General features: G+C 41.1%; 1 protein-coding gene across 1 annotated transcript in view; it reads left to right on the top strand.

Annotated features, from left to right (window-relative positions):
- Nucleotides 1-21,415, top strand: part of ncam1a (neural cell adhesion molecule 1a) — a 279,302-nt gene extending 257,887 nt beyond the window's left edge. Inside the window, exons 18-21 of the mRNA XM_080483150.1 lie at nucleotides 12,154-12,361; nucleotides 14,186-14,302; nucleotides 15,235-15,672; nucleotides 20,538-21,415. Of these exons, the coding sequence (XP_080339276.1) occupies nucleotides 12,154-12,361; nucleotides 14,186-14,302; nucleotides 15,235-15,672; nucleotides 20,538-20,658 (884 nt within the window). The 3' untranslated portion in view covers nucleotides 20,659-21,415. The remainder of the gene's footprint in view (nucleotides 1-12,153; nucleotides 12,362-14,185; nucleotides 14,303-15,234; nucleotides 15,673-20,537) is intronic.
- The last annotated feature ends 2,937 nt before the right edge of the window (nucleotides 21,416-24,352 follow it).

Genomic DNA, 24,352 nt, shown 5'->3' with positions numbered 1-24,352 from the left:
CAGTGGTGTAATGGTGTAATCTCAGAAGAAGTGGCTTCATTGTGAATATTTCCACCAGCCCTTGTCTACTTGCGTGCACAGTCACAGTAAACAGAAGTATTTTTACTCGTAGACATCTCAGCACCCGCGCCACTGAAGAATAGTGGGAGCATAACAGTCTGTCACCGTAATGGTTCCCTTTTTTTGTTTAGCCACAAAATAGCTGCCGCATTTGTTCAACGCGCTCCTGTGTTTGACTTGTTGCTCCTTTGTCGGAGCCACGATACGTGCATCTTTCAGGAGATTACTCGCGTTCTTGTAGCAGTAAAAAAAAGAAAAAAGTCACATTCATATTCCACCAAACTGCAAAAATCAAAAAATGTTTTGAAGGAAACATAATGCAGTCCAGATTACAGCTTGATCTGCATAATGAGTTGAACACTTTCTAAGGATGTATCCGCAAAGCTGCGAGATGTAAATCGTTTGAAATGCGCCGAATTTACGAACAGTCGCTTGTGTTAGATGAGCAAAGCAAGCCGAAGGAAGCTGCTGATTGGACAGTCGTGTGGCTTTTCTTCGTGGACATTTTTTTTTTTTTTTTTTTTTCAGAATCTGCATTTCAAACATGGCAAAATCAAGACACTACTGTATGTGCAATTGCTCCATAAATTGCTCCATAAAATAATTGATTGAACCAAGTGAACACATCAATGTGTGTATGTGTGTGTCTTACGTTACACCACTGGCCATTTGGAATGAGAGACAGCCTGACTATTTGTGGGTGTGCTCCTGCAGGTTTCCATCTATCTTAAACTCTGCTACTGATTTGCATCGTGACCAATTAAAAAAAACCAAACAAACCTAATAATTCAAACCAAAAACCCGAGACCCGATCGCAGTAAATCGTCTTCCTCACTGATGTCATTTCCCATTACCTTCCTCTGTGTGACCCCCCCCCCCCCCCCCCCCCCCCCCACCCATGCTCACCATGAACCATGTCTCATCTGCCGTGCCACTAACATGCTATGCCTATTTTTATTCTTTCAATCCTCAAAACGTAGACTTCCTTTTTTTTTTTTTTATTCCTCAGTTCAGTCTTTAATAACCTTTCAGACTTGTATTTCTGTATTTCTGACCTATTTTTTTCTATCTCTCTCCCTCTTTTTCCCCCCTCTTTCTCTCCTGACTCCCCTTTTCTCCTGTCGTCATGTGTGATCTTCTTGGGCACCTTGGGACCATGACATTACCATACACACAAATTCCTTTCTCTATTTGTGCTTGGTTTTTTTTTTGGTGTGTTTTCTTTTCTTGTCGCACTGTATTGTTGTGATGACCGCTCCGAAAAACTGTTGTGGATGTTTTTTTTTTATACATATTTCTAAATTGTTGGTCTTCAGCTACCCTTGGTTGCCAATGTGTGAAATACAGTCTGGCGGCTCTTCTGCTGTCCATGCTGACTGCACTCTGGCTCTCATAAACTGATTTCATTCAAGGAGAAAGAGGATAGTCTGAGCCTTTAAAATCTCCGGGCGCAGACTCCTTTGCTTTCTATGCCTTTTGACCCTTGTGCAGCCACACACAAGATATATATATATATAGATATATATATATATATATATATATAAAAAAAAGAAGAAAAAAAAATGATGAAGAGTCAAGACATTGGTTTCATGACGTTATTACAGGGTGCTCACTACTTGCATCATTCTCGAAATGATTTTCTTTTTTTCTTTTCTTTTTCCGATTCTGTTAATCTTTTCTTTTCATCTGTTTCATGTTGGATATTATTGGATTCAGAAAGGGAATTATTTGGAGGGTTTTTGTCAATTGTTACAAGCCGGACTCGGGTGCTCTACCAGAACACTTTGTAGACAAAGTATCGTAGCTTTGTTTTAGATTTGATTAGTAACACATTCATAATGCCTTAATGTGACCTGAAGAGGGGTGAAAAAATAGAATAATTACCTTACACTGTTTAATTGAGTGTCTACAATGGTTTAACTACACATGGCAATCGTAAAGAGATTTTTATTTTGGACTTTATTGCCTATTAAAAGAGACACGTCATTCCACTGTTGTGTCACAAATGACATTAAAAAGCATGAACACTGCATGAAAGCGGAGACAAGGCATGATCCAGTATTCATGAATGTGCTATGCAGCTGCTTCAAAGCTCCTTAGTCAAGCATTATGAATGTGTTAAACAGGAGACGAGTACAAATGCTGTGCCTCATTTCTGTTTCTCTACGAACTGGAAATGTCCTGCTGTTCAAAAAACCAAGGAAGGTAACACTTTGTGGAGGAGTGTAGTATTGGTCACGGTCAGTTCATTCATTTCCAGAGACACTTTCTTACTTTTCTGACATTATATTATGCTCACCCTCAAGTACATTGCTGTGTAACCGCCTTGTGAGGAGAAGACAGAAAGTTGTGCAGAGAAACTAATCATGTTTTGTGACAAAGTGTACATACTCTTTTCAAATTGATATTGGAGAAATACAAGAAATCAGCTGTTATTTTGACAACTCATGTTCTCTTTTTACCTGAAAGCAGAGAAATGTCGAAAGAAAAAATGCAAACGCAACAGCTGTTATACACACACACACACACACACAGACACACACACACACACACACACACACACACACACACACACACACAAAAAAAAAAATTCATTTTCAATAATGTGAAATTATTTTATTCTCTGAGACATTTTTGTAAGTGCATATCAGTGTATTTCCATGTAACCATTGTAGGGTTGAAATAAATTGTGTTTTCTTTTTCTTTCACGAAAGTTAATGGCTTTCTGAGGCTTTAGCGACTAAACACACTGGGATATGTGACATGGCGGCGTTGACATTCTCCTGACTGTTCTGGGAAGCTGATTGTGAAGCCTTTAGCTGTCCTTCTCTGGAGCTTTAACAAAATTGTCTGTATTCTGCATTCAGTGTTGCATTGCACCAACATGACTGTTAAAACCCAGATGTCGAAAGATTTGGAAGCCAGGCTGTGGCCTAAACCAAGATGCATCCCGACTTAGGAACAAATGAAAATTGGATATTGTATAGAGGCTTTGCAGCAGCTCGGCGAACGGTTCCGATTTTAATATGCAACTACTGTGTGAACGATGATGTGATCAGACAGAAATGACACAGAAAACTTGATTTGGTAAATCAAGTTCCTTTGATTGAATAACCGAGCTCATTATAACTTCCTTTTCAAATAATCCATGTGAGTATCCGGATCTGATGACACAACACATTCATCTGTACCTTCCATTGTCATTAAATCCCACCGTCATTAGCTTGTGGTTATCATTTATTAGCAAGCACGCTGGCACACCCTTTTTTTCATTTATTAGTTTTTGTCTTGATTCACTTGACTCTGAAGGTTTTTGTTGAAACACAAACACATGTCGTTTTAGGCATTTGTTCCAATGATTCATTTCCAGATCGAAGTAAAACAATTATTTTGGGAAATTTCAGGCGCTATGCTTTGAAGATCCTATTAGATTAAAAAAAAAATGTGTTTTTCCATTTTTTGTGTTTTACTAATTGGTTTAAATGTTAATTTTCCTCTTGATCAGGTTAAATAATTGTTAAAAAAAACGTATTGAAGTTGCTTCATTTCAAATTCTAGTCTGTTCTCTTCCTATAAAATGGGGTCAAATGTCCAGTGACTCATTTTAGGGCGGGGCCTAAATTCTGCAGCCAATTGGAATGTTTGGTTGCGACTCAGTCTACATGGACACGTGTTTGAATCAAAACCAGAAACTTGAGTCATCGGAATACTGCACACTCACTCTCTGGTTGGTTTGCACAAGTGCAAGGAGATTGAGGAGTGTTTATATTGCACTCTTCTCTGTGTGTACAGCGCGGGAAAAGAATGGAGCTACAGTATTTGGTGTCGAAGCCACAAGTTCTATGCCCATCCGCACTTGTTCTGCATTTGCAAGTTTACAATGTGTCTTTGCATCAACACCTCCAGGGATGTCAGCTTCAACTGGTGAGGGTGTGCAATGCAAATATAGCACGCATCGATCAAATATGGATCAGGCTCACCTCTACTTTGAAGTGTTTTCACACGAAATATGGAATTGAATATCGTCTGGACATCGTTTCACGGGGTCTGTAACATTTGACAACAAGACGCGATAAATACTTAAACTGACCAACCAGTGTTTAGTTTACTCAAAAGCCATCTATACAGTTTCCATTTGTTCCAAAATGTCATCAAAATGCTGTGGGATCATGAGCGGCGTCGGGATGCAATACATAAAACGAAAAGAGGCTAGACTCACCTACAGCCATTATCGACGACATTTCAATGTGAGAGAATTAATAAAGCATTGATACATTTTCAGTAATCACACAGATCTGAATGGTGATTGTTTTGACTTTTTTTTTTTTTTTTTTCTCCCTCTCTGTCTTGACAAGGACAATATTAGAAAGTCTGCATTGTGGTGGTCAAGCCATAAATATTTAAGGCCGCTTTCTTCAAAGACCGAAGGCCACACTTGTTTCAAAGCCGCTCATCTTTCATTTATCGTGAACTCCAGCTGAGTGGGACCCAAAGTCGAACTGGTAATGGTGCTCCAAACCATACAGCGGAGCTGCGTTTCTCCACGACAAGAGTCAGATATGAAAAAGCCCTCTCTTGTAGCGTTCATGACTTTTAAAGTGGGAGTTTTTCTATCTCTTCTCTCATACTTCAGCTGAAACACAGGCAAAAAAAAGAAAAGAAAAAGAAAGAAAATGAAATCATTAAGTCTTTTACCAAAAGAGGACATTCATCAGACATGTTCTCATGAGCAGTGAGTGCTTAAACATCAAACTTACCATGCGCCCGGCTTCCCGTTTGAAAAACAGAAACTCATAAGGGTTCATTTGACGGAGTGTTCGTCTGCAGCAGAGAGAGCTCTTCAACTCCAAATGAGCAAATGTCAGAGGTTTTTCCACGCGATTTGTAACCTCTGATGGAGGCGTTTGCGGGGATGCTGAGGTGAGATGCATTTTAAGAGGCTCCCGGGGTCTGTGATTCAGGACATGGAGGCATCATCAGATTTGTTTGATTTGACCTCATACGCCTCCAACTCGAATTACAAAAAAAAAAAAATGGTGGTAATGCGGTTTGTCCAAACAAGAAAAAGAAGACAAAGGAGGAATAACATCAGCAAAAAGAAACATGGCGATATTATACTTTTTTTTTCTCCAATGGATCATTTTCTTTGTGTCGTTTCCATCGATGAAATACGCCCCCCCCCCCCCCCCCCCCCCGGCCTTCTTTTCTCCGGGTTAGGGTCTTAAAATGAGATTTGTATTCCCTTACTTTATTATCACTGGCAGTGCAGTTTAATCTCAGCTAAGTTCTTTCAGAAGGAAAATAAGAGCTTACGACACCCTTGAGATGTTCTTTGTCACTTTGTCCCTCCTGTTGTTCATCAGTGCCTACTGAGTAATGATAGTGCTGATCAGTGCTGAGTGATTTTCATTTTTGCTAATCAGGATCTTCATCTAGACGTCTGCATCACACATTACTTGCATTGCATATAAACAGAATATTCCTCTTCCCCGAAGCCGAGTTGGTGCAGCCGACGACTGCGTGCAGACTCCAGGAAGGAAAAGGCACTTGCCGCTGCTCTGGAATGAAAGGTTTTCTCTTGTTTGCACACCCTGCGACATGTTTCCCCGCTTTGTTAGCTGGATGTGATTAATGCGATGTTTGGAAGTTAAAGTCAAATCGAGATTTGTAGAAGAAGTTGAGCAACAAGTTGCATTTACCCCGTCATCAAGAGACGCTCGTTTATTGCCTCGCGCGTCCGCTATCTTCATTTCTCAAAGTTGAGGTTATTTCATTGCAGGAGACCGGTTTCAAATAACTTTTGTGATGATTATCAAGAGCATGAATTAGCCTGAAAGCTAATTATCTCTATGACAGTAATCAGTTTTCGACCACTGTGTTACAATAAAATGTTTTTTTTTACTGAAGCTTCGTCATTTCGCTGAGCAGCTGTGGCTCAGTTGGCAGCGTGGGTCATTTTCCAATTGCAAGGTGTTTGGTTCTAGCTCAGAATTAACCCTGTCCTTTTCACAGTGTCCCTGGTGACGACACTGAACTCCAAAATTGGTCTCAGTGGAGGCTGAGCACCTTGCATGGCAGTCATCGCTGTCAGTGTGCGAATGGGTGAACAAGACTGATCGTGTAAAGCCCCTTGAGAATACATAAATGGTGAAATCATGTTTAATAAGTGAATAATTTGCCGTTGACTTTATTCTCTTCTTCATAGAAATAAATGTTGCAAATTGCAGTTGTTGCCACACCACTAAGTGACACCTTCATTTTTCTGCTCAAACACATACTCACACACACACTCACACACACACTCCATGGTGCATGAAGAGTTTCCATTTTGATCAGTCACTCTGCTTCCTTTTACCTGAAGGAAAACCGAGCCTGATGCCGATGCAGTTTCAGTGGTGGTGCAGTGCCTCACTGTGGCGGCGCTTTGACAGGAGACTCGCTGGAGAAGCATATTTCACTTCACAGAAGCTTAATGCAACGGCCAAGGGAGCAGGGATTTAATTGAAAATGGATGCAGAAAGGTGTTTTCAAGGTGTGCACGTTCATCTCTTGTGCACTCATGCAATCAGCGGCAGGCAATGGTGTTGCGGCAGGGACAGAGTGGGGCACTCTTTCAGGATGGGAATTTGGGGCAATAATCGTCTGGGGGTTATTCTGTTCTATTATTCCAGCCACGCTCTCGCTGTTTTTTTTTTGTTTTTTTTCTTTTCTCCACCGGGTATACAGTCTTTCTTCTATGTTATTAAACCCCACTGCTGGTCATACCACATCAAAAATGACCAATGTCCCTTTGCTCATGATAGCCAGTCCAGCCCTGCATTATGAAAAAGAAAAAAACTGAATAAAAAGAAAAAGCTTAAATGATATGTATGAAACCATCCACCAAGTGGGTTGTTTTTTTATTATCTTCATTAGCAAGTTGGTTTTTGCACTGATGATGCACTCGTGATTCCATTAATAGCTTTACAACTCTCATATGTTGATGATCTGTATTTTAAGCATCCAGGTCAATCCTATAGATATTTTTTTTTAAAAAACTGTTCGAGCAGTGTTCAGTCCGGCATGGTTTTGTCATCACATCTCCAACAGACATGGTCGTACTCTTGAAATCTTGATAATGATGCATTGGATTTGAGGCGTATTGGAGCTGGGAGACATCCGAAACATGCAGGACTGTAAACCCTGTCAGGACCGAAATCGAACATCACTCACGTGCAGTTTTCTTCCTGCTACTTGATTCTCAATCTACTTAAAACCAAACAAATATTTTTACACTCCGGCAGTCAAACCACTGTTTCCCTCTGTGTGCGGTACGAGCGTATTCGTCCTCAGCACTTTGTTTCTCCTCTTGGCAGATGGAGCAACACCGTGTTTTGGTCCTCTGCGGTGTGTTATTCTATATCTGCATCCTTACTTTCTTAGCTCTGAGGTGCAGTTCATTCCTCACTGCGCTTCATTGCGCAGAAAGACGGTTCATTATGCATCCCCTCTGGTGAAATAAGCATGAGGGGAAAAAAAATGTCTTAAACTCTGCCTCCTCGCTCTGATGGATAGGTTCATTGAGACTTGGCTGTATTATTTATAGCTGCGCCCATATATCACCTGTAAAAGTTTGTGTCATACATCAGCTTGAATCTAATGTCTTTACAAGCTGCTGGATTTGAAATAATCACCACACTTCTAAGTAAGTTAAAACAGTTTCCTGCACCCCGAGTTTGGAGTCCACAGCCTCTATTTCAATGCACGTACCAGTGCTGTAAAGATATGCAAACAAACATCCTTTTTCAAAGTTATCCCTCTGCGTAAAAGTGCAACGGTCCAACAGATGGTCAATGTTGGACAATGACCAGGTATTGATTCTTCAGGATCGTGTGCTTTATTTTTTGTTGAAATTGAGGTTTATCACATGCAGGCTATTATCAGTGGTCCTTTGGGGAGCCAGCTCTCTACTGTACCTGACATGCCAAGTAAAGAGAAATGTTTGTATAGTTCAACCTGACACATAGATTTGTGCGTTCTCTCTGTGAGAGCACTCGATGAGGGAAAAAAAACAAAAAAACAACCACCCTCGGCTCTGAATACATGCCACATGATTTATTGTGCCTGTTAAAATGCAAATGAAGCAATGGGCAAAGTGAAAAAAAAAACAAGTGATGTCTGCAACAGTGCAGTTCACGTATGAGTATGCAGAGCTGTGGCACACTCTGTGCTATTTTGATCACAACCATCAAAGCAAATTATGGTTTGCATACTACAGAGCAACCTTCTGATATAAAAAAAAAAAAAAAAAAAAGAAAGAAAAAAAAAAACGATTGTACCTTTAAATTAAATGTCTAGCCCGTGGGCTGTGTTCTCACTTGAAAATGTATCTGTCACAGGGGTGCGGTAAACACATACATAACACATTTGAGAGGCATAAAAATAATGAAAAAAAACAATTTTTATCAGCCATTACAAAGTGTGAGCCACATCTGTCTACTGAAGGCCAAATATCTAGCAGACTCTTAAAGTTGTTTGTTTTTCCACGCTGAATGCATGTCAAGTAAACTGTCCAACTTCGAAGGCCGAGAGAATTATCATCATTTTCTTTATTTGTGTAATTGACTTGTTTACTCATGCATTTAAAGACAGGGCTTGCGTCCTCACAAACTCAATCAATTGTGTATATTTGTGTACTACTTAAATAATTGTCAAATATTCAAATTACTACTTTTTCTTATTCGCATTCAAACATTCATTTATTTGATGCATATTATGGTTTCCTCAAGTCATTCCCAAAAAGACAGTGGGTATTTTGTATTCATGAGCAGTTTCGACTTCCAAAGTTTGTTTATTTTCTGCGTCTTGAATGTGATATATTCACACATAATATGCAACAGTTGCTGCTTTACAAAGAGACTGGTGCTTCATTCTCTTCATTAATGATTTCCTTCTTGTTTGATTAGTCAATTATGCAAAGTGAGTGCTTTAGATTAGTTTGCATATAAATGTGGTGGAACTGAAGCTAAATTGCAATGTTTGGAGTTGATAGTTGGGATCAAAGGCTGTGATGCTGCAGGAAAATTCGGCACACTAATGTGACTCTGAACTGCATTTTTGATCGGCAATAAACCACCAAATGTCTGGAAAATGCAACAAACATATTCTTTCACTCAATGTTTATGGCTCTTACATTCACATATGTGATTCGAGCTTTCAGAATCTGTTGCAGCCTGTGCCGGCCGTCATATAAATGGGCTTGTCCTTCATTACCGCTGCTTCAGGACCGCAGGGGTTATCTTTCAGTAGCCACTCCTTATTCCATTATACCAAACCATTGGGGATAAGGATATCAACGGTCTGCGTATGTTTAAAGATGGTCCTCAAATTTCAAAGTGCTCACAGTCTACTCAGACAGTGTGATGAGCACTTGATCTTTAACAGACCCAGAGAGTGATAGCCACCCTGCCTTGAGCGGAGCCTCGTTGACATTTTGGCGGAGAGACTTTAAAATTAGCAACATTTTTAATTGAGTGTTGGGATGATAAAAAAAAAAAAAGTTTTGTGGCTGCGTGTGCTGAATGCATACAAACCTGTATAGTTCTGACTGAATTTCGCATATCCAATAATCTAATTGTGAGCTGATGTTCAGTACCTGAGCGTATGGATCCAGTATGTGGCTGTAATAGACGGGACCCATAGTTATGTTACTTGCTGATGATTGAAGTTCCATTCTAAGGCTGGGGCAGTACCTGGCTCCACTTTAATCTCACCCTAACCCTTCCCTTTCATGTCCTTTCACGGGACAACATCAAGGTCGCCACTTTGAAAAGTGTGCACGGGCTGCATTTCATTTTCCAAAGATCAATGGCCACACTACAGATTCAGCTTTAATGCAAATGAACTGCCTGCTGACAACTCAACTCATTTCACTTCGTTGAGACTTAATCTTCAGGTTTCCAAAGTGTGGGGTGAGTCCCCCGCTAAAGTGTTACAGTAGCAGGAACTTTTTGCTTTTTCTCTTTTTTTTTTTTTTTAAGACGAAATCAGTATAAAAACACTCAATCTTCCAACTGCATTCATTCTAAATGTGATATGGTCTAATTTAGATGGTGTATGTTTGTTATGTATGTTTAAGACTTGTTCAACTTCTATAATTGCACGAGGAGAAAAAGTTGTATTCAAATTGTATGAGCAGCAAAACGCTGCAGGCTTCAAGCTTGACTGAGCGATAAGATATTGTATCCTTCTACTAATGCACTGTGACTGTAAAACCATATTTGTCAAGGTCATTGATTTTTTTTATTTTAATTCAGCATCCACACGCCATCCATTAGTCTGTGTGAGACAGTAAGAAAGCTTTTTTTTTTGCCCCAAATGTTCTTCCTGTTTGAAGTATATTGGTAAGTAGCTTGTGCTTTGTGTCTGTGGAAATAATCTGCCCACATTAAAATATCCCATCTCTACTTATTTCATGAGTCTTCCAAAAGTAAATGGAGAACAAATAAATGGAAGTGCAACACATTACCGTGCACTTTTCTCTTGACAATAGGGAATCTTGATGTGTATTGACGGCATCTGAATGAATTTAGTTTCTCCAAAATGAACCTTTGGAAGAGTCAGAATTTCAAGAAAATCAAATCTGTTCATGAAATAAAACTGTGATGCACTGACTGAGATAATCCAAACAGTGCATGGATTTTATGCTTATTTACCCCCTAAATCATTTCTTTGCTTTTGCGGAAACTGCACTTTAAGGATGCATGCAGTGATGCTAATGTGGCTCATTGAGTAGGCCGGGTTTTGCAGAATTGGCATTGAAATGTCAAAGTGAATGATGACGGCTCCGAAAAGTTGTTTTTGTCAAATGCAAAGCCGCAAAAAGCCTGCTCTGCCTAGACCTCCCAAATCCTGTTGACTCCCTTTCTCCCTTAAAAACAACCTGCATGTGCATTTGTTGATGTCGAAGAACCCGTCGGAGAAAATAACCTGTATTTGCACTTTGCCCTCAAAGTTGCATTGTGAGTGGGATGACTGCTTGCATATGTGGTGATAAACAGCTGCTGCGATAACCGTTTTTAACCTTTCGTTTTCAAAGAAAGTTTCAGAGCTAAAATCTAAGGGGGGGGGGGAAACAAAAAACATGAAAGCTGGTAGTTCTGTAGCTCTTTTTGCAGCCTGTGATAAAAGTGGTAAGTGAAGCGCTGGCCTATGAACCACATTCCCTGTTTTATCTTCAATAGATGAGTCCGCTAGCAGCATTGTTTTTCTCTTGACATTTCCCTTCCTGGTAGATCATCATCACTTTTCAGGCCAACCCCATCTGCTTGAATGTTCTAAGACTCGTTTCCTAATTCCCTTATGTTCAAAACAAATATCCATCTGTCGTGTCACATGGTATTAACTTTACACGCATAGAAATTGAATCATGTTATTTGTCACATCCAAATGTCTGAATTCATGTCAACAACCTGTTCTGAAATTTCCATGAAAGCCTGTGACTCGTAAAACTCTCAACCATAAATGGCTTTAAGTGCCCTGATTTGCATGTAGGATATAGTGTCACCCGCCTCTTACTTACAAACTGGTGTATTTAGAGCCTTGTATTAGCTGGTCGATTCAGTTTTCCCTCTCACACTCAGTGTGTGTGTCTGTGTGTGTGTGTCTGTGTGTGTGTGTGTGTGTGTGTGTGCTTGTTTGTTTTTTAATCTTTGGATGGTTTGTGATTGTGTGTGAAATTGAACACCTCAAGTGTGTCAACCATCATAATCTTCCAAGAGTAAACATCACGCCTCCATAATGAAGGTAGAGATTAAGGTGGTCCCCACGGCATGATTTGTCTCCAAATCCCCCCCCCCCCCCCCCCCGAAAACAACGACACACTCGAGGTTCAGACAGAAAAAACCTGCAGAAGTGAATCCAAAGCTTGTCTTCATTCCTCATCGCTTCTCTCTGTCCCTCTCTCTTTCTAACCCCCCCCCCCCCCCCCCCCCCCCCCCCCCCCCCACCTTCATGTTAAAACCCTCTTTTCCTCTTCTGCCTGTTTTGCTTGCGTATCCCCCCCCTTTCTCTCTTTCTCTGTCTCTCTTGCTCTCCCTGTCCTTGTGCCTTCAGATGCCATGGGCGGAGGCTCGGGCCTGGGCACCGGCGCCATCGTGGGAATCCTCATCGTGGTCTTTTTCCTGCTGTTGGTGGGCGTGGACGTCACCTGCTATTTCCTCAACAAGTGCGGCCTCCTCATGTGCATCGCTGTCAACTTCTGCGGGAAGGCCGGCCCTGGCGCCAAGAACAAGGACATCGAGGAGGGAAAGGCCGCGTTCACGTGAGCAAACGTTTTTCAGTTCAATGTTCCGTGTGTAATCCGACAGACTTTAGTCGACGGGACAAAAGAGGAGAATCATCCCCATTGGCCGCATTGTGGGTCTTCTCAAGGGTCTTCTCCAATTAGTGTAATATCCAACCACAGTGGGAGAAAAATAAACTGTTACAAAAGATGCCTTTCACCCAATTTAAGCTGGGCAAGGCTTTTATGTCACAACCCCACCACAAGATTCATGAGTGGATGTTTTCTCCAAAGCTCTGAGATCCATTTGCAAGATGGCTTTATAGATCCTAAATGCAGACTCACCATATGAAAGTAAAAATGATGTTTCTGTTTGCAGAACTGATTATGAAAATGTAAACATCAGAAGCCAAAATCGATAAACAAAGATTAACTAGAGTTTTAAAAGGAAACGGGGGTCTGGCAGGAAGACTGACATCACCTCATGTTAATCACATCATCTTAATGCTTTCTTGATGTGCTTATGCCGGCTTAGTACGAAAACTGGAGGCCTCATATGTATTCAATGGAGAGCAATGGAAATATTGTAATTGAGATTTAAAGAACATTTAGCTTTGGGGCTTTTTGAGCTAAACAGATTCCACTGAATGTCCACAGGTTCCGTCTCGTCACAACAGTAAACAAACATCCTTTATCTTGATGCTGTGCCATATTTGAGTCCTTCCAACTGTCTATCATTTCTAACAACTTGAGCTAAGTTAGGACCGTAATGGAGGGCAAAATGGTTTGCATTCAAACTGACTTTATTGCTCTGTTTTAAATTCAGAATAAACTGGCTGAACATCATTTGTCCATGACAACTGAGCAGGACAACATTGGTAGCAAAGCGATGTATACGCACGCCTAAAGGCGACTTGGGGTAAACGTTTACCTAACAAACCGTCTTTAGAATTGTGGGAGGAAACATGAGTACGTGGAAACAGCCTATACATACACAGGTTGAACTCTGAGATAGTGAGATGCTGAGATAGTCACGAACTTCTGCTCATTTTTTGACGGCGGGTTTTGACAAAAAGACCTGTGTCCTGCCATGTTCGTTTACCTGCTACGACAGAATTACAACTCCTGTAAACATCTAATCGCGTTGAAACGCAGGTGTCACGTGTTCGCCACTCTTTGATCAAAACAGAGGGTCGGATATGCTGTGCTGTCTCACCGCTCCTGCTATGAAATAAATATTTCAAATAAACAGCTCCCGCAAAACAAATTTATCAAGCGAATTATCATGCGCGCGGTGTTGCTGAGTCGAAATGTACAAAGGGTAGTTGGCGCCTCAGATCTAAACGTGTCAGTCCCAGCAAGCAAACACTTTAAAGCTCGGCACAATCAGAGAGCGAGGGGATGATAAAAAAAGCCGAGGCCCCCGGGGGAACGGTACAATCAGTGCCTGCAGGTGAATGCAGGTGGAGGTTGATCAAATGTTGGAATGAGTGAATGAGAGTGTGTTGACAGGTTTAAAGAGTGTACTATTTTTTTTTTTCGGTTGCATTTTTCAGCCCCTCCAGTTCTTTAATATTGTTGCTAATCACCAGCAATACATGTGTTTGTTTGACCAGAGCAACACTCCTGATGTTTGCCTGTAATCTGGCCAGACAAGCCATTTAATGAATCAGTCTGACAGCTCCTACAATTAGAATGTCTGTTATTTATTTGCTTTTGCCAACTTATTCTCACTGGGTAACAATGCTCATCACTCGAATGGTTGTTATGCATGTGGGGTAGAGTGTGTCCTGCAGAAATATACTTGATAACTGTGGATTGTTGTTTTGTTTTTTTGCCGTGTTTTCCACTCTGACACACCAGGAAAGACGAATCGAAGGAGCCCATTGTCGAAGTGAGAACAGAGGAAGAGAACACCCCGAACCAGGGAGGAGGAGCTCCCACCGAGCCCAACGAGACCACACCATTGACAGAGCCTGAGTGAGTAGCAACTGACACCGGTTCCCCCGTCAAGGAAGTTTCACATGTCTGTGCTGTATATGACTGCAGAGACGAATCCAATCACTAAGAGTTTTCAATTGTTTATGAAGATGTCCAGATTTGAGGCGCAATTATGCGTAAGCTTATCTGTACTCACCACAGTACAGTGCTGACTTAATGCAATTCTGTTGATTTCATTTGCTACTCGCAACACTTTATATTCAAGCCCACAAATACCTGTTTTCAGCCGATCTCCCAAATATTTAACATGCATTCAAACCGCACTGTATAATGGTGACAGCAAGTGCCTAAAATATGAGGTAAAGAGCTGCTGTTTGACTTGTCTTTTAAATGAACTTTGATTAAGTCATTTGGTTTTTATACTGGTCCAAAATTGGAAACCACCAAACCACCATTTGGATTGCTTTTTAGATTCATGAATTTACAATAGGTATAAAAGATATTTAAAATACAATTGCCAAAAAACTCGATTTGTCCTTGTAACTGTGCCAAAGTGAAGCAGTAGCGCTATCTCGGTTGAAGGAAGGTCTCCAAGTTGCATAAACCATTCAGAACAAAACCTGCCGTCTGCTGGGAAAATGCTTGCGAAGCACATCTCAACCTTTTAGTCTTGCACTCCCTTTCTTCCCTGTGGTTTATGGTTGGATTATTTTATGTTCCCCCCCTTCACAAATGTTTTGTTGCTAACATCTCGATTGTGTAGATTATTATTTTTTCTTTTCTGCTGCAGCACAGTTGCACTCACTCTGCCTTGTTTTTACTTGCACTCTCCTTGCACCCCTTTGTTCTTGCTGTCCCTTCTCTTTTCGTACCTCACCTTTCCGTTGTGATGCTCCCTTCTGTGTCCACTCCCCACCTCTCCCCCCCCCCCCCCCCCCCCGCTCTTCCTCCTGCTCCTCCCCACCGAACAGGCCTGCGGCTGCCGACACCCCCTCCATGGCACTAAACGCGCTCCCCTCCGCCGCCGCTAACTCTGTTACTGAGAGCTTTAGCACGGCGCAGAGCAGCCCTGCTAGCGAGAGCACCACGCTAACCACCAGCGCCTCCAGTCCGACCAAAGCGGCCACGGCCAAGTCTTCCCCCCAAAACAACCCCGCTGCCCCTTCCAGTTCACCTAAAGCTAACAGCCAACCTGACGTTGGGCCCCTGGTTGACCTCAGCGACACCCCTAATGCACCCCCTGTTTCCGAGGCAGTCAGTCCTCCCTCTGCCAATGCCGATGGGCCACAGAGCAACTGCGACTCGGTCAGAGTCCCAGAGAGCTCACAGAGTAAGGATTTACAAGTAGCCGGCCCGACCAAGGATGCCCCCAATGCCCTGTGCACAGACTCCGCCACAAGCCAAAATGAGTATGAACACTTACATTGTATCTGCATTTTTGAATTTATAGCTTTCGCCCTGATAGCATCCTGTCAGCTCATGCTTGTGCAAATTTAAAGAAGGAAATCATCCTGAAAGGCAAACACAGTTAGATTATCTGCCTGCCTTTCTCCCAAAGTCAAATATGTATTAATTAACTATACTACCATACAACAAACTATAAACTTTAAATATAACTATTTCAGCCATAAGTCAGGACAATATTAATTTATAATACTCATTTTAAAGATCAATGGGTGCTTTCCTTCTTTTACTACCAGATGTTGATTGTTTTGTCTAATGGTGCAGAAATGGGATGTACAGAGATGCTACCAGTGTTTGCCTGTCTTCATCAGCCACTACCTTCATCTTCCACCTGTTTGTTCACTCACCCTGCAAAGACTTTTTTTCCTATCATGCAGCCCTGAATTATGTCACCACCTCTGTGTCTGATCAGTTACCGCCTCATATCAGGCAACACCAACAGCTTGAAGGTGCAATACGTAGTTTTTATTTTTTAATGAAAATTAAGTTAACCTAAAATCCAAATGAGTGCTACAATGACATCTTCAAGACTATTTAACTCGCCGGTAAACCCACAAAAGACAGCCAGTTTTCCAAACTTGTCTCGGCCCTTTTTACCTTTGCAGTACAACTTTTCACCACAAGATGGTGCATTGAGTCAAGCAGTTGCATGGATATGGACACTACTCAGTGGAGCAGCAGTCAACATACCCACCAAAAATGCATCATCAGAAGGTTGCAAGCACCAGGAGGTTGTTAGATGGCCGAATGTTTCGAGCATCAGTCCGGAGATGCAGGTTCCAATCCCAATATCGTCAATAGCGCACACATCCATCCTCTTTCGAATGTAGATCACTGCAACCGAACAGAAAAGCCAAAAATCTGTCAGCTGAAGGACAGACTTAAATAAAGTAATTTTTTGCTCAGTGTAAGGATGAGATAATCTGTAACTGATGTTTTGTTCTTGCACAGTCTCACAGACAGACTGTTCCCATGATTGCAGGTGCAGGTATCGAAGCTGTTAACATCCAAACCGCCCTGAAATCCCTCTGTGACACATATTTCTGACAAGTAGCATTTTATTTTATTGTTGTGTGGCATTTCAGTGAGTTGGAGTGAGGTTTCAACTTGTTCCTCGTGCAAAGAATATGACAACAATTTGATTTTCTGTTGGGTGGTTGACGCACAATAATTGATTCATTCTTTTTTTTAATGGGATATGGGCATAGTAACCCTTGAAAATACTGATAAGCTAATGGGATTGTCTGTCCAGCACTATCTTTAAATTACAACAACAACAACAAAAACCACAATTTGCTTCCTTTCAGAGAACACAGCATTTTATAGACGTGCTAGCCAAATATAAATGTGTGATTGAAGTGCTTTGTGGGATATTATTCAAATATTCTAAAGTGGCCGCAGGTTGAAAGTGCTTTGTGGTCAGATGGCTGCAACTTTCTGCCCCTAAAATAACCCCAAATCCTTTCAAATCCTGGGCTGTAAACCTGAAACAAGCACTTTTGATCAATTCAGCAGAATGCATGACTATGATTAGCGACGGCAAAGTAATCTCTGTTTGGTTTGTCGCTGCCGAAATCTGTGTAGAAAGTCCAGCGGCACCGCGAGAATGAGAAGTTATTCAGTGAAGTAGAATCTCCAGCTAAAACTTGACACAAAAACCTGCGCAAGGTTGAATGAACTTGTTCGAGGAAATTTAGCAATTATCACAGAGCTATCTCCTGCAGCACTCCTCTACTGTTCTCCGTCCTTCTCAGCTTGATGAAGAATAATAGAAGTTGAAGGGCCCCACCCCCCTGAAAGATTCTCAATCCACACCCCCCCTAAAACTCCTGTTTTAATTCTCATTGAGGGCTGTTATTTCAGTGATAGTCTGAAGGGTTATCATTTGGGGGTTTGGGCCCTGGGAGTGAGCAGATGTTCCTGATTCTTGACAGCGCCGTGGAGATGATGAGAACGCCACGGCACAAGATGAATTACGGCGGCTCGCTGACAGTCACTCCTCTTTCTCCCCCTCCTTCATCTCCGGCTTCGCTCACTCGGATGGCCAGAGGAAGATGTCAGTGATGAAGTGTGGGGAGTTGAGAGCGGGTTGGAAGCAGGGCTCTTGTCAGCTCAACATCACCTTGATAAAAACCAAACTTGTCATTGGAGGGATTTTTCTTCATAACTCTGACAGGACTGAAGTGAGGCTCTCGCACGGATCTATGTGGTGATCCTTCTCCAGCATCCCAACACTGAAATGCCTTGTCAGATATCTTGTGGGTTTATTGGATTTCTGAGGGGCACAGTCCTGCTCAGGACTCAGGTTCTGACGTGAGAAGAAAGGAAATATATTCAGATCACTTCCACAGACTCATAGATAGCCCCTAAATAAAGAAATTGAATGCAATGTTAAAAAAAATTCAAAAGTAGCTAATGCTATGAGAGGAACATAAACAGAACTGTATTTTTTTTTGTATTTGAAAGTCAAACTGTTTGTAATGAAGTCCCCTGATTAAGATTTTATGGATGCATTAAAAAAAGATAGATAACAATAAAGATATTCCATAGGTATAAACTCAGTATTTATAAGAAACAATAAATCTGGTAAGTTATTATTATACCATATGTATAGTGAAACATTATCATACTACAAAGCAAAATGATCAAGCTATATATGAAAAGTTTACCATATCACAATAACACAGTAGACATGACAATACGTAGTAATTTTTTTTAAGATGCCTTAAGATGAATATGCGTTGTGCTTCAATGTGAAATTATTCATGTCCACCAATGGTATTACCTCATATGTTACATAACAATATGCATGATAAAGTATGAAGGCTTAGTGAATATAATACTGTGCTGATTGGTTTTTGTTCCGCCAGACAATGCAATCGTTATTTTGATCATTTTAATGTCAACGAAGAAGAACTATCCTCAGTTAATCTAGATTATTGACTTCCTTTTTATTAATTACCTGCTATTATTAAAATAAATCAGTCTACAACACAGAACAGAACTTTAAGAAGAGACCCTTTCATTGTGGATCGGGATTAAATAAAGCTCACCGACCCAGACGGGACTCTCGTCCAGCCTGAGACACTCCAACCTGCAATACAGCGGTGCAATCAAAGCTCGATCAGGCATCAGTCTGCAACCTCTGTCACGTCAACAGCTTCCCCATCAGCAGCAGCAGCAGCAGCAGCAGCTCTCTGCGAATAACAGCCGGGTGACGTTACAGTCCATTCTTTTTTTGTTATGCTCCCTAAAACTTTCAAAGTCCAAAACTTTCTCAGAACAGTGTAGCATGTTGCAGGACGCTCTGAAATCTGTTGGATGCTTCCTCTACCAAAAACATTTGCAAATAAGGTGTTTCATCTTTTTGGCATCGAGTTGACAGCGTTTATGCTCCCAGGAGGAAAATTCTGATCACGTATTTTGAAACTCATTGACGTCTCTACAAACAGTCAACATCCAAACTTAAAATCCCTCAGTGGGAATAAAGCATGTAGTCGCATCTATTGTTGTGCAGCATCGATGCATGTCGGGCCGCAGACGCCAGGCAAAACAGTTCATGGGGGCTTCAGGTTCGTCCAGACGGCACGTAACTAAAATATAACTGTATTTCTAGTGATGTTGATTACATCATCATCAAAACTTGTTCAGAATACTAAACATATATGAATATGTTAGTAGAGTTTATTTAATCATTACATAAGGCTTCTTTACTAAATGAAAATGTATGTTTCGCACTTAAAATCTTTTGTTTATGACATTTGTCAACGGGCAAAAGCTATTTACACTTATATACTTATGACGCATACATTGGAATACGTGCAGGGTATTTGGCTGCTTGTATTCATAACTTTTAAAGCATGAGTGGCAAATACATTTACGGAACGAGCCACGTGGAAAAATTGGGACTACTCTGGAGACCCAAGTTCTCTCTCCGAGTTCTCTCTATCGTACATTTCCGCCTTCGTGATTCAAATTGTAATCGTTCAACACAGCAATCAGTTTTCCACAAATGAAACTCTTGATTACACCATTGACTTTGGGGAATAGATATTTAGTGGTCCATGTCTTGTTTATAATGCTCCATGCGTGATCCTTATTGCCCTGCTACTTAAAAGTGAAATAATTGCGCCGGCTTGTAATGACATATTCTCCTTGCAAAATACAGCAAAAGCCCATGTTAAGCATGCACGTGATTCCTATATGTTTTAATGGCCTGTTGCAGCCCAGTGAGGGACACCTTGTAAAACGCCCCACTGTCTGTGTCAGACAGCGGGCACGGTGTGTAGAAACGAGAGCGAGAACACCGGCAAATATCCGACTTTAAAGTCTCTTCCCATTGTGCCTCAGGTTGGTCCAGATGGCGTGTAATCCCCTTGTGTATTGTCGTTGGTGTTGTAGGTTATGCCTCATTCTTTCATTCCTTCATGCATCGCGGCTACTGTACCGGCCCTGTCTCATTCCACATCAGCGCTCATTGTTCCTTGAAAGTAGCTGTGACATCCATGCACTCTTATTTGATGTCAGGCGAGGATAGTGAGCTTGATCCCATTATGTGTGAAATGCATTCAGTTCCAGGAGGGAAAACAAATTCCCCTCTAAACATCTTGCATGCACGCACCCCCCCCCCCCCCTCCTCCTCCCGCCCATGTTTTTTCCCCTCTTCTTTCTTTGGAAAAATGACACAAAAGGCCGCCCAGAGCAGACACTTTGGCTGGTAAAGACAGACTTGGTGATTTACTGACAGACTCTCCTCTCTTTTTTTTTTTTTTGCCTCTTTCCCCGGCTCTCCCTGCGCTCGCGTCCTCAGCGGTAAGACGGTGAAGGACGACAACACTAAAGGCGAGACGGAGATGAAGAACGCCACAGCCGAGGTGAAGACGGTTCCCAACGAGGCGCCCCAGACGAACGGCAACGAGAGTAAAGCGTAATGTCCTCGCCACCGAAGAGTGGCAGGAAGATGAAGTGGAGGGCGGGTTGGGGTCGAGGGTGGTTGGGGGGGACGTGCGTGGGGAGGGCTTTTAAGGTTAAAAAAAGAAGGAGGGTGGTCACAGTCACAGAAACCTCAAAGCAATTTCACACACCACCCCATCGCATTAGAGGGAGAAAAAAGAAAACGGAAAAAAAAAAAACGAAAAGAAAAGTGAGAAAATAAGAAGGAAAAAAAAACAAACTCTTTCTACAGTGTCTTCAGACCAGGAATATGTAAAGATCTCATACACTCGCCTTAGTTCGTTTCACACTTTTTTCCGAAATTCATACTTAATGTAATATTAAATTGATCAACAGTTGAACTCACAGCAGGATCTCTATTATTCTCCTTTAGATGGTCGGACTGTAGCTTTACTCCACAAATTACTGCCTTCATGATGTACACACATGTAAGACATGTACATTACCAATACTACTATTTGTTATGCAGTACAGTCGGTCATCGGTGTGGTAATACATTATGTGTTTGTTTTTTTCGGTTTTGGTTTATTTCTTTGTTGATATTTTCCGTGTGTTTAAGTCATGTGCAGACGTCACTGCCTATTTAGCTTTTTTTAATGTGTTATTTCCAGTTGCTAGAAATTAGAATATAAGCATGCCTGATTTTGGGTTTTTTTTGTTTTTATTTCTGCAAAGTTACTGTATTTCTGTACATGTTGCTGTCGTTTGGTTCCTATTCTGACGTTTGTTTGTTTTAAAAAAAAAAAAAAAAGAAGAAATTTCAAGTCCTGTCTTTATGTGGTTCACGCGGCTCTGAGAGATGAAAGAGGACACCGGCGTAAGATTCATCACGCCGTCAACTTTAAGGTCAAACAGTCTCAACCTTGTCCTAAAAAAAGAATTATTCCTATATCTAATTTTGAGTTCATTTCCAATGCCAGTCCCCAAGAGTGCTGCTCGTTAATCCAATGTAGGTTTTCTGTTTACACAGCAAGTGCTGGAGGGATCATTTAAGTTAAATACACAATGATTAAAGTTAAAGATGAGTTGAGAGGAAAACATAAGAAGCCCATTGCGTTCACAAAACCAAATGAAGAATTATTTGAATTTTAATAAAGTGTTTTGATTGATTAAAAAAAAAAAAGAATACTATTGTCAACTCTAATCTACTATTATATAGTGTTAATTTCTCAATTTGAATCATATTAAAGCGGAATAGCCATGTGTTACTACTCTCAGGTGGGAATTTTAATTGAAAAAGATATTAACTTCACAAACAAACATCAAATTGTCCTAACAAAAATTGACATGTTTGTTTTTTGTTTTTTTGGTTTATTCTTTTTTAATGAAAAGCTCAAATTTGTAAAAAGCTTATTTCAGAAACGGCAACTAAAGGGCTTTCAGAAAACTAGCAAAATCCATTAAGTTAGTGAAGTTAGGTCGTGAGTACACTCATTTAAACTGTTCCCTGATTGGGATTGAATTTTTACTTTACTCTTTAAGAAGGTTTTTGTTGGTTTTTTTTAGGACCAGGTTGGATTCAGAGCACAGACTGTGGTTCATACAGACTGTGGTCTTCTTTTTTTTTTTTTTTTTTTTTTTTTTCCATCTCTCACAGTCCATGTTTAAAAGCTGGATTCACTGTCGAAAAGTAGAAATCCTGCCTTATTCTATCTGGATTTTGATCTCATTGTCTCACCTAAAACTCTTTTACTCTTCCGGTCCTCAGTCAGAAGAGAATGTCAGATCATAGAGAACTATAAATGTACGAACTGGACCAATGAAAAAGGACGCTACAGGATGTAAATAATAGAAACGTGACCTGAAGGTCAGCGTTTCGTCTTGGCTTAAGTTAATTAACTTATATTGGTAGATGTTTCAGGAGCCTTGTACACTGTTTGCCAGCTCTCCGTCCTTTCTTGAAGCGAACTCAAATTCCTCTTTTCTTTTTTTTTCTTTTTTTGCTTCTGACCTCACGAGCTGATGAGGTCACTTTAGGTTGCGGCGCTCTAAAAATTATAGTAAGACGCGACTATTCCAGAACTTTTTTCTATAGGTTTTCTAATCTTTCTGTTCACGTTGGCCTTAAAGTCACTGGCAAGGCCATTTCAATACAGCACAAAAAGAAAGGAAATGGGATGTTTGGTCGATGATCTTACACTGTTGGAAAGTCTCTTCATTCCCGTTTTTGAAGCAGCGTTTGTTTTGGACAATGCGCTTGTAGGATGAGCAGCAGAGATGAGTGTGTGTGTGTGTGTGTGTGTGTGTGTGTGTTACACCCATGAAAACTTGCCCGTAGGTTAGAACGTGGTCTCAGACTGTTGGCGATATTGGATATAATTGAGATTTTTCTCCAATCATCAACCGCCTGGTTGAATAAGCTGAAGAGAGGATCTTGGAGAGTTTTCCTCGGTGCAGCCCACACACACTCGCCTCCATAGCTCATCCCAACAAATGCTTGTCCCTGCCCGTTTTAAAGGGACATAAACCCGCTTTTTCAACAGTTCGATGTATTACCACAAACCCATTAACAACAAAGTACACACAGATGTCTTTACTCTTTGTGCTCTATTTATACTCCGTCCAAACATATTTCAGCCAGCAGGTTTGGATTGAAACGTTTCTAAAAAAAAAAAAACAGCCTTCAGCCTCACCCGGACGGGCCGGATATGCCCCTTCCCTGCTGTGTACGGTTGTTCTTGAACATCACATTTAGTTTTCTTTTGGCGCGAGGTTTACAAGCTGTACGGCCCTCGCCTGATCCTTGACCTTCGTTTCCCTTCCCCGGGGCGACCCGCTGACACTCGCTGATGATAACTGAGAGCTTCAGCTTGTTTGAGAAACCATCGCATCCAAGCCATTGTTTTTTGTTTTTTTTCCTCACTTCTCTCACCACGGTTGTTAATTCTCGTAGTAGTTTTGTGCCTGCAGTGATGTGACATGTATTGTAGGTTTAGTGATTTGTTTGCTTGGGTTTTTCTTTTATTTACTTCATCTCGTACTTCTCATGCTCAACATCTCATCTTTATAGGAAACGCTGTCCACAGAATAAGTTCACACAGTGCATGGGAATTCAGATTTACAGGTGAAAGAGGCTCGAGGGTACTGATAGGTTTCCATGAATTTCAGTTAGACTGAACATATTTGGGCAGTTCCCTGTTGGTCATTTCAACCCGTATCTGTTGAGCGTGTTTGGACGTCAACAGTCAATCAGATGCATTATGGAACGGAAATGTGACCATCCCACAGTTAAAATAAACTCAATCTGGCTTCGTATGTATGGCAGCCACCTTATTACATGTGATGAGGCTGATTTAAACATAAATTATAATAGTTTAATCAGTGGAATGAAACAAGTATTTATTTTCTTTGGTTAAGTTACTTTAAACAGAGGGGGGAAAAAAAGAAGCTAACCAGTAAAAGCACTGCCAGTTGTATTTTTAAAATTTTCTACTTTTTGACAAACTCGGAACAAGATGATGATTCTGGGTTTGCACACAAATCCTCAGTGGGATTTGAACCTCAAACCTTCCGGCTGCAAGTTTTCCGCTGTAACATCGGGGCCTCTACTGCCATTCAACATAAGCACATACATTTTGTGATTATGAGAATCTCTCCATGCTATTTCCACCTGCACATCAAACAAAACCCTAGTAAACCATGATGAGTGTGTCGCATGTCTGCAGCACATAC

Source organism: Lipophrys pholis (assembly GCF_963383615.2).
Source record: "Lipophrys pholis genome assembly, chromosome: 16".
Taxonomy (NCBI): domain Eukaryota; kingdom Metazoa; phylum Chordata; class Actinopteri; order Blenniiformes; family Blenniidae; genus Lipophrys; species Lipophrys pholis.
This window is presented reverse-complemented; position numbering and strand designations above follow the sequence as displayed.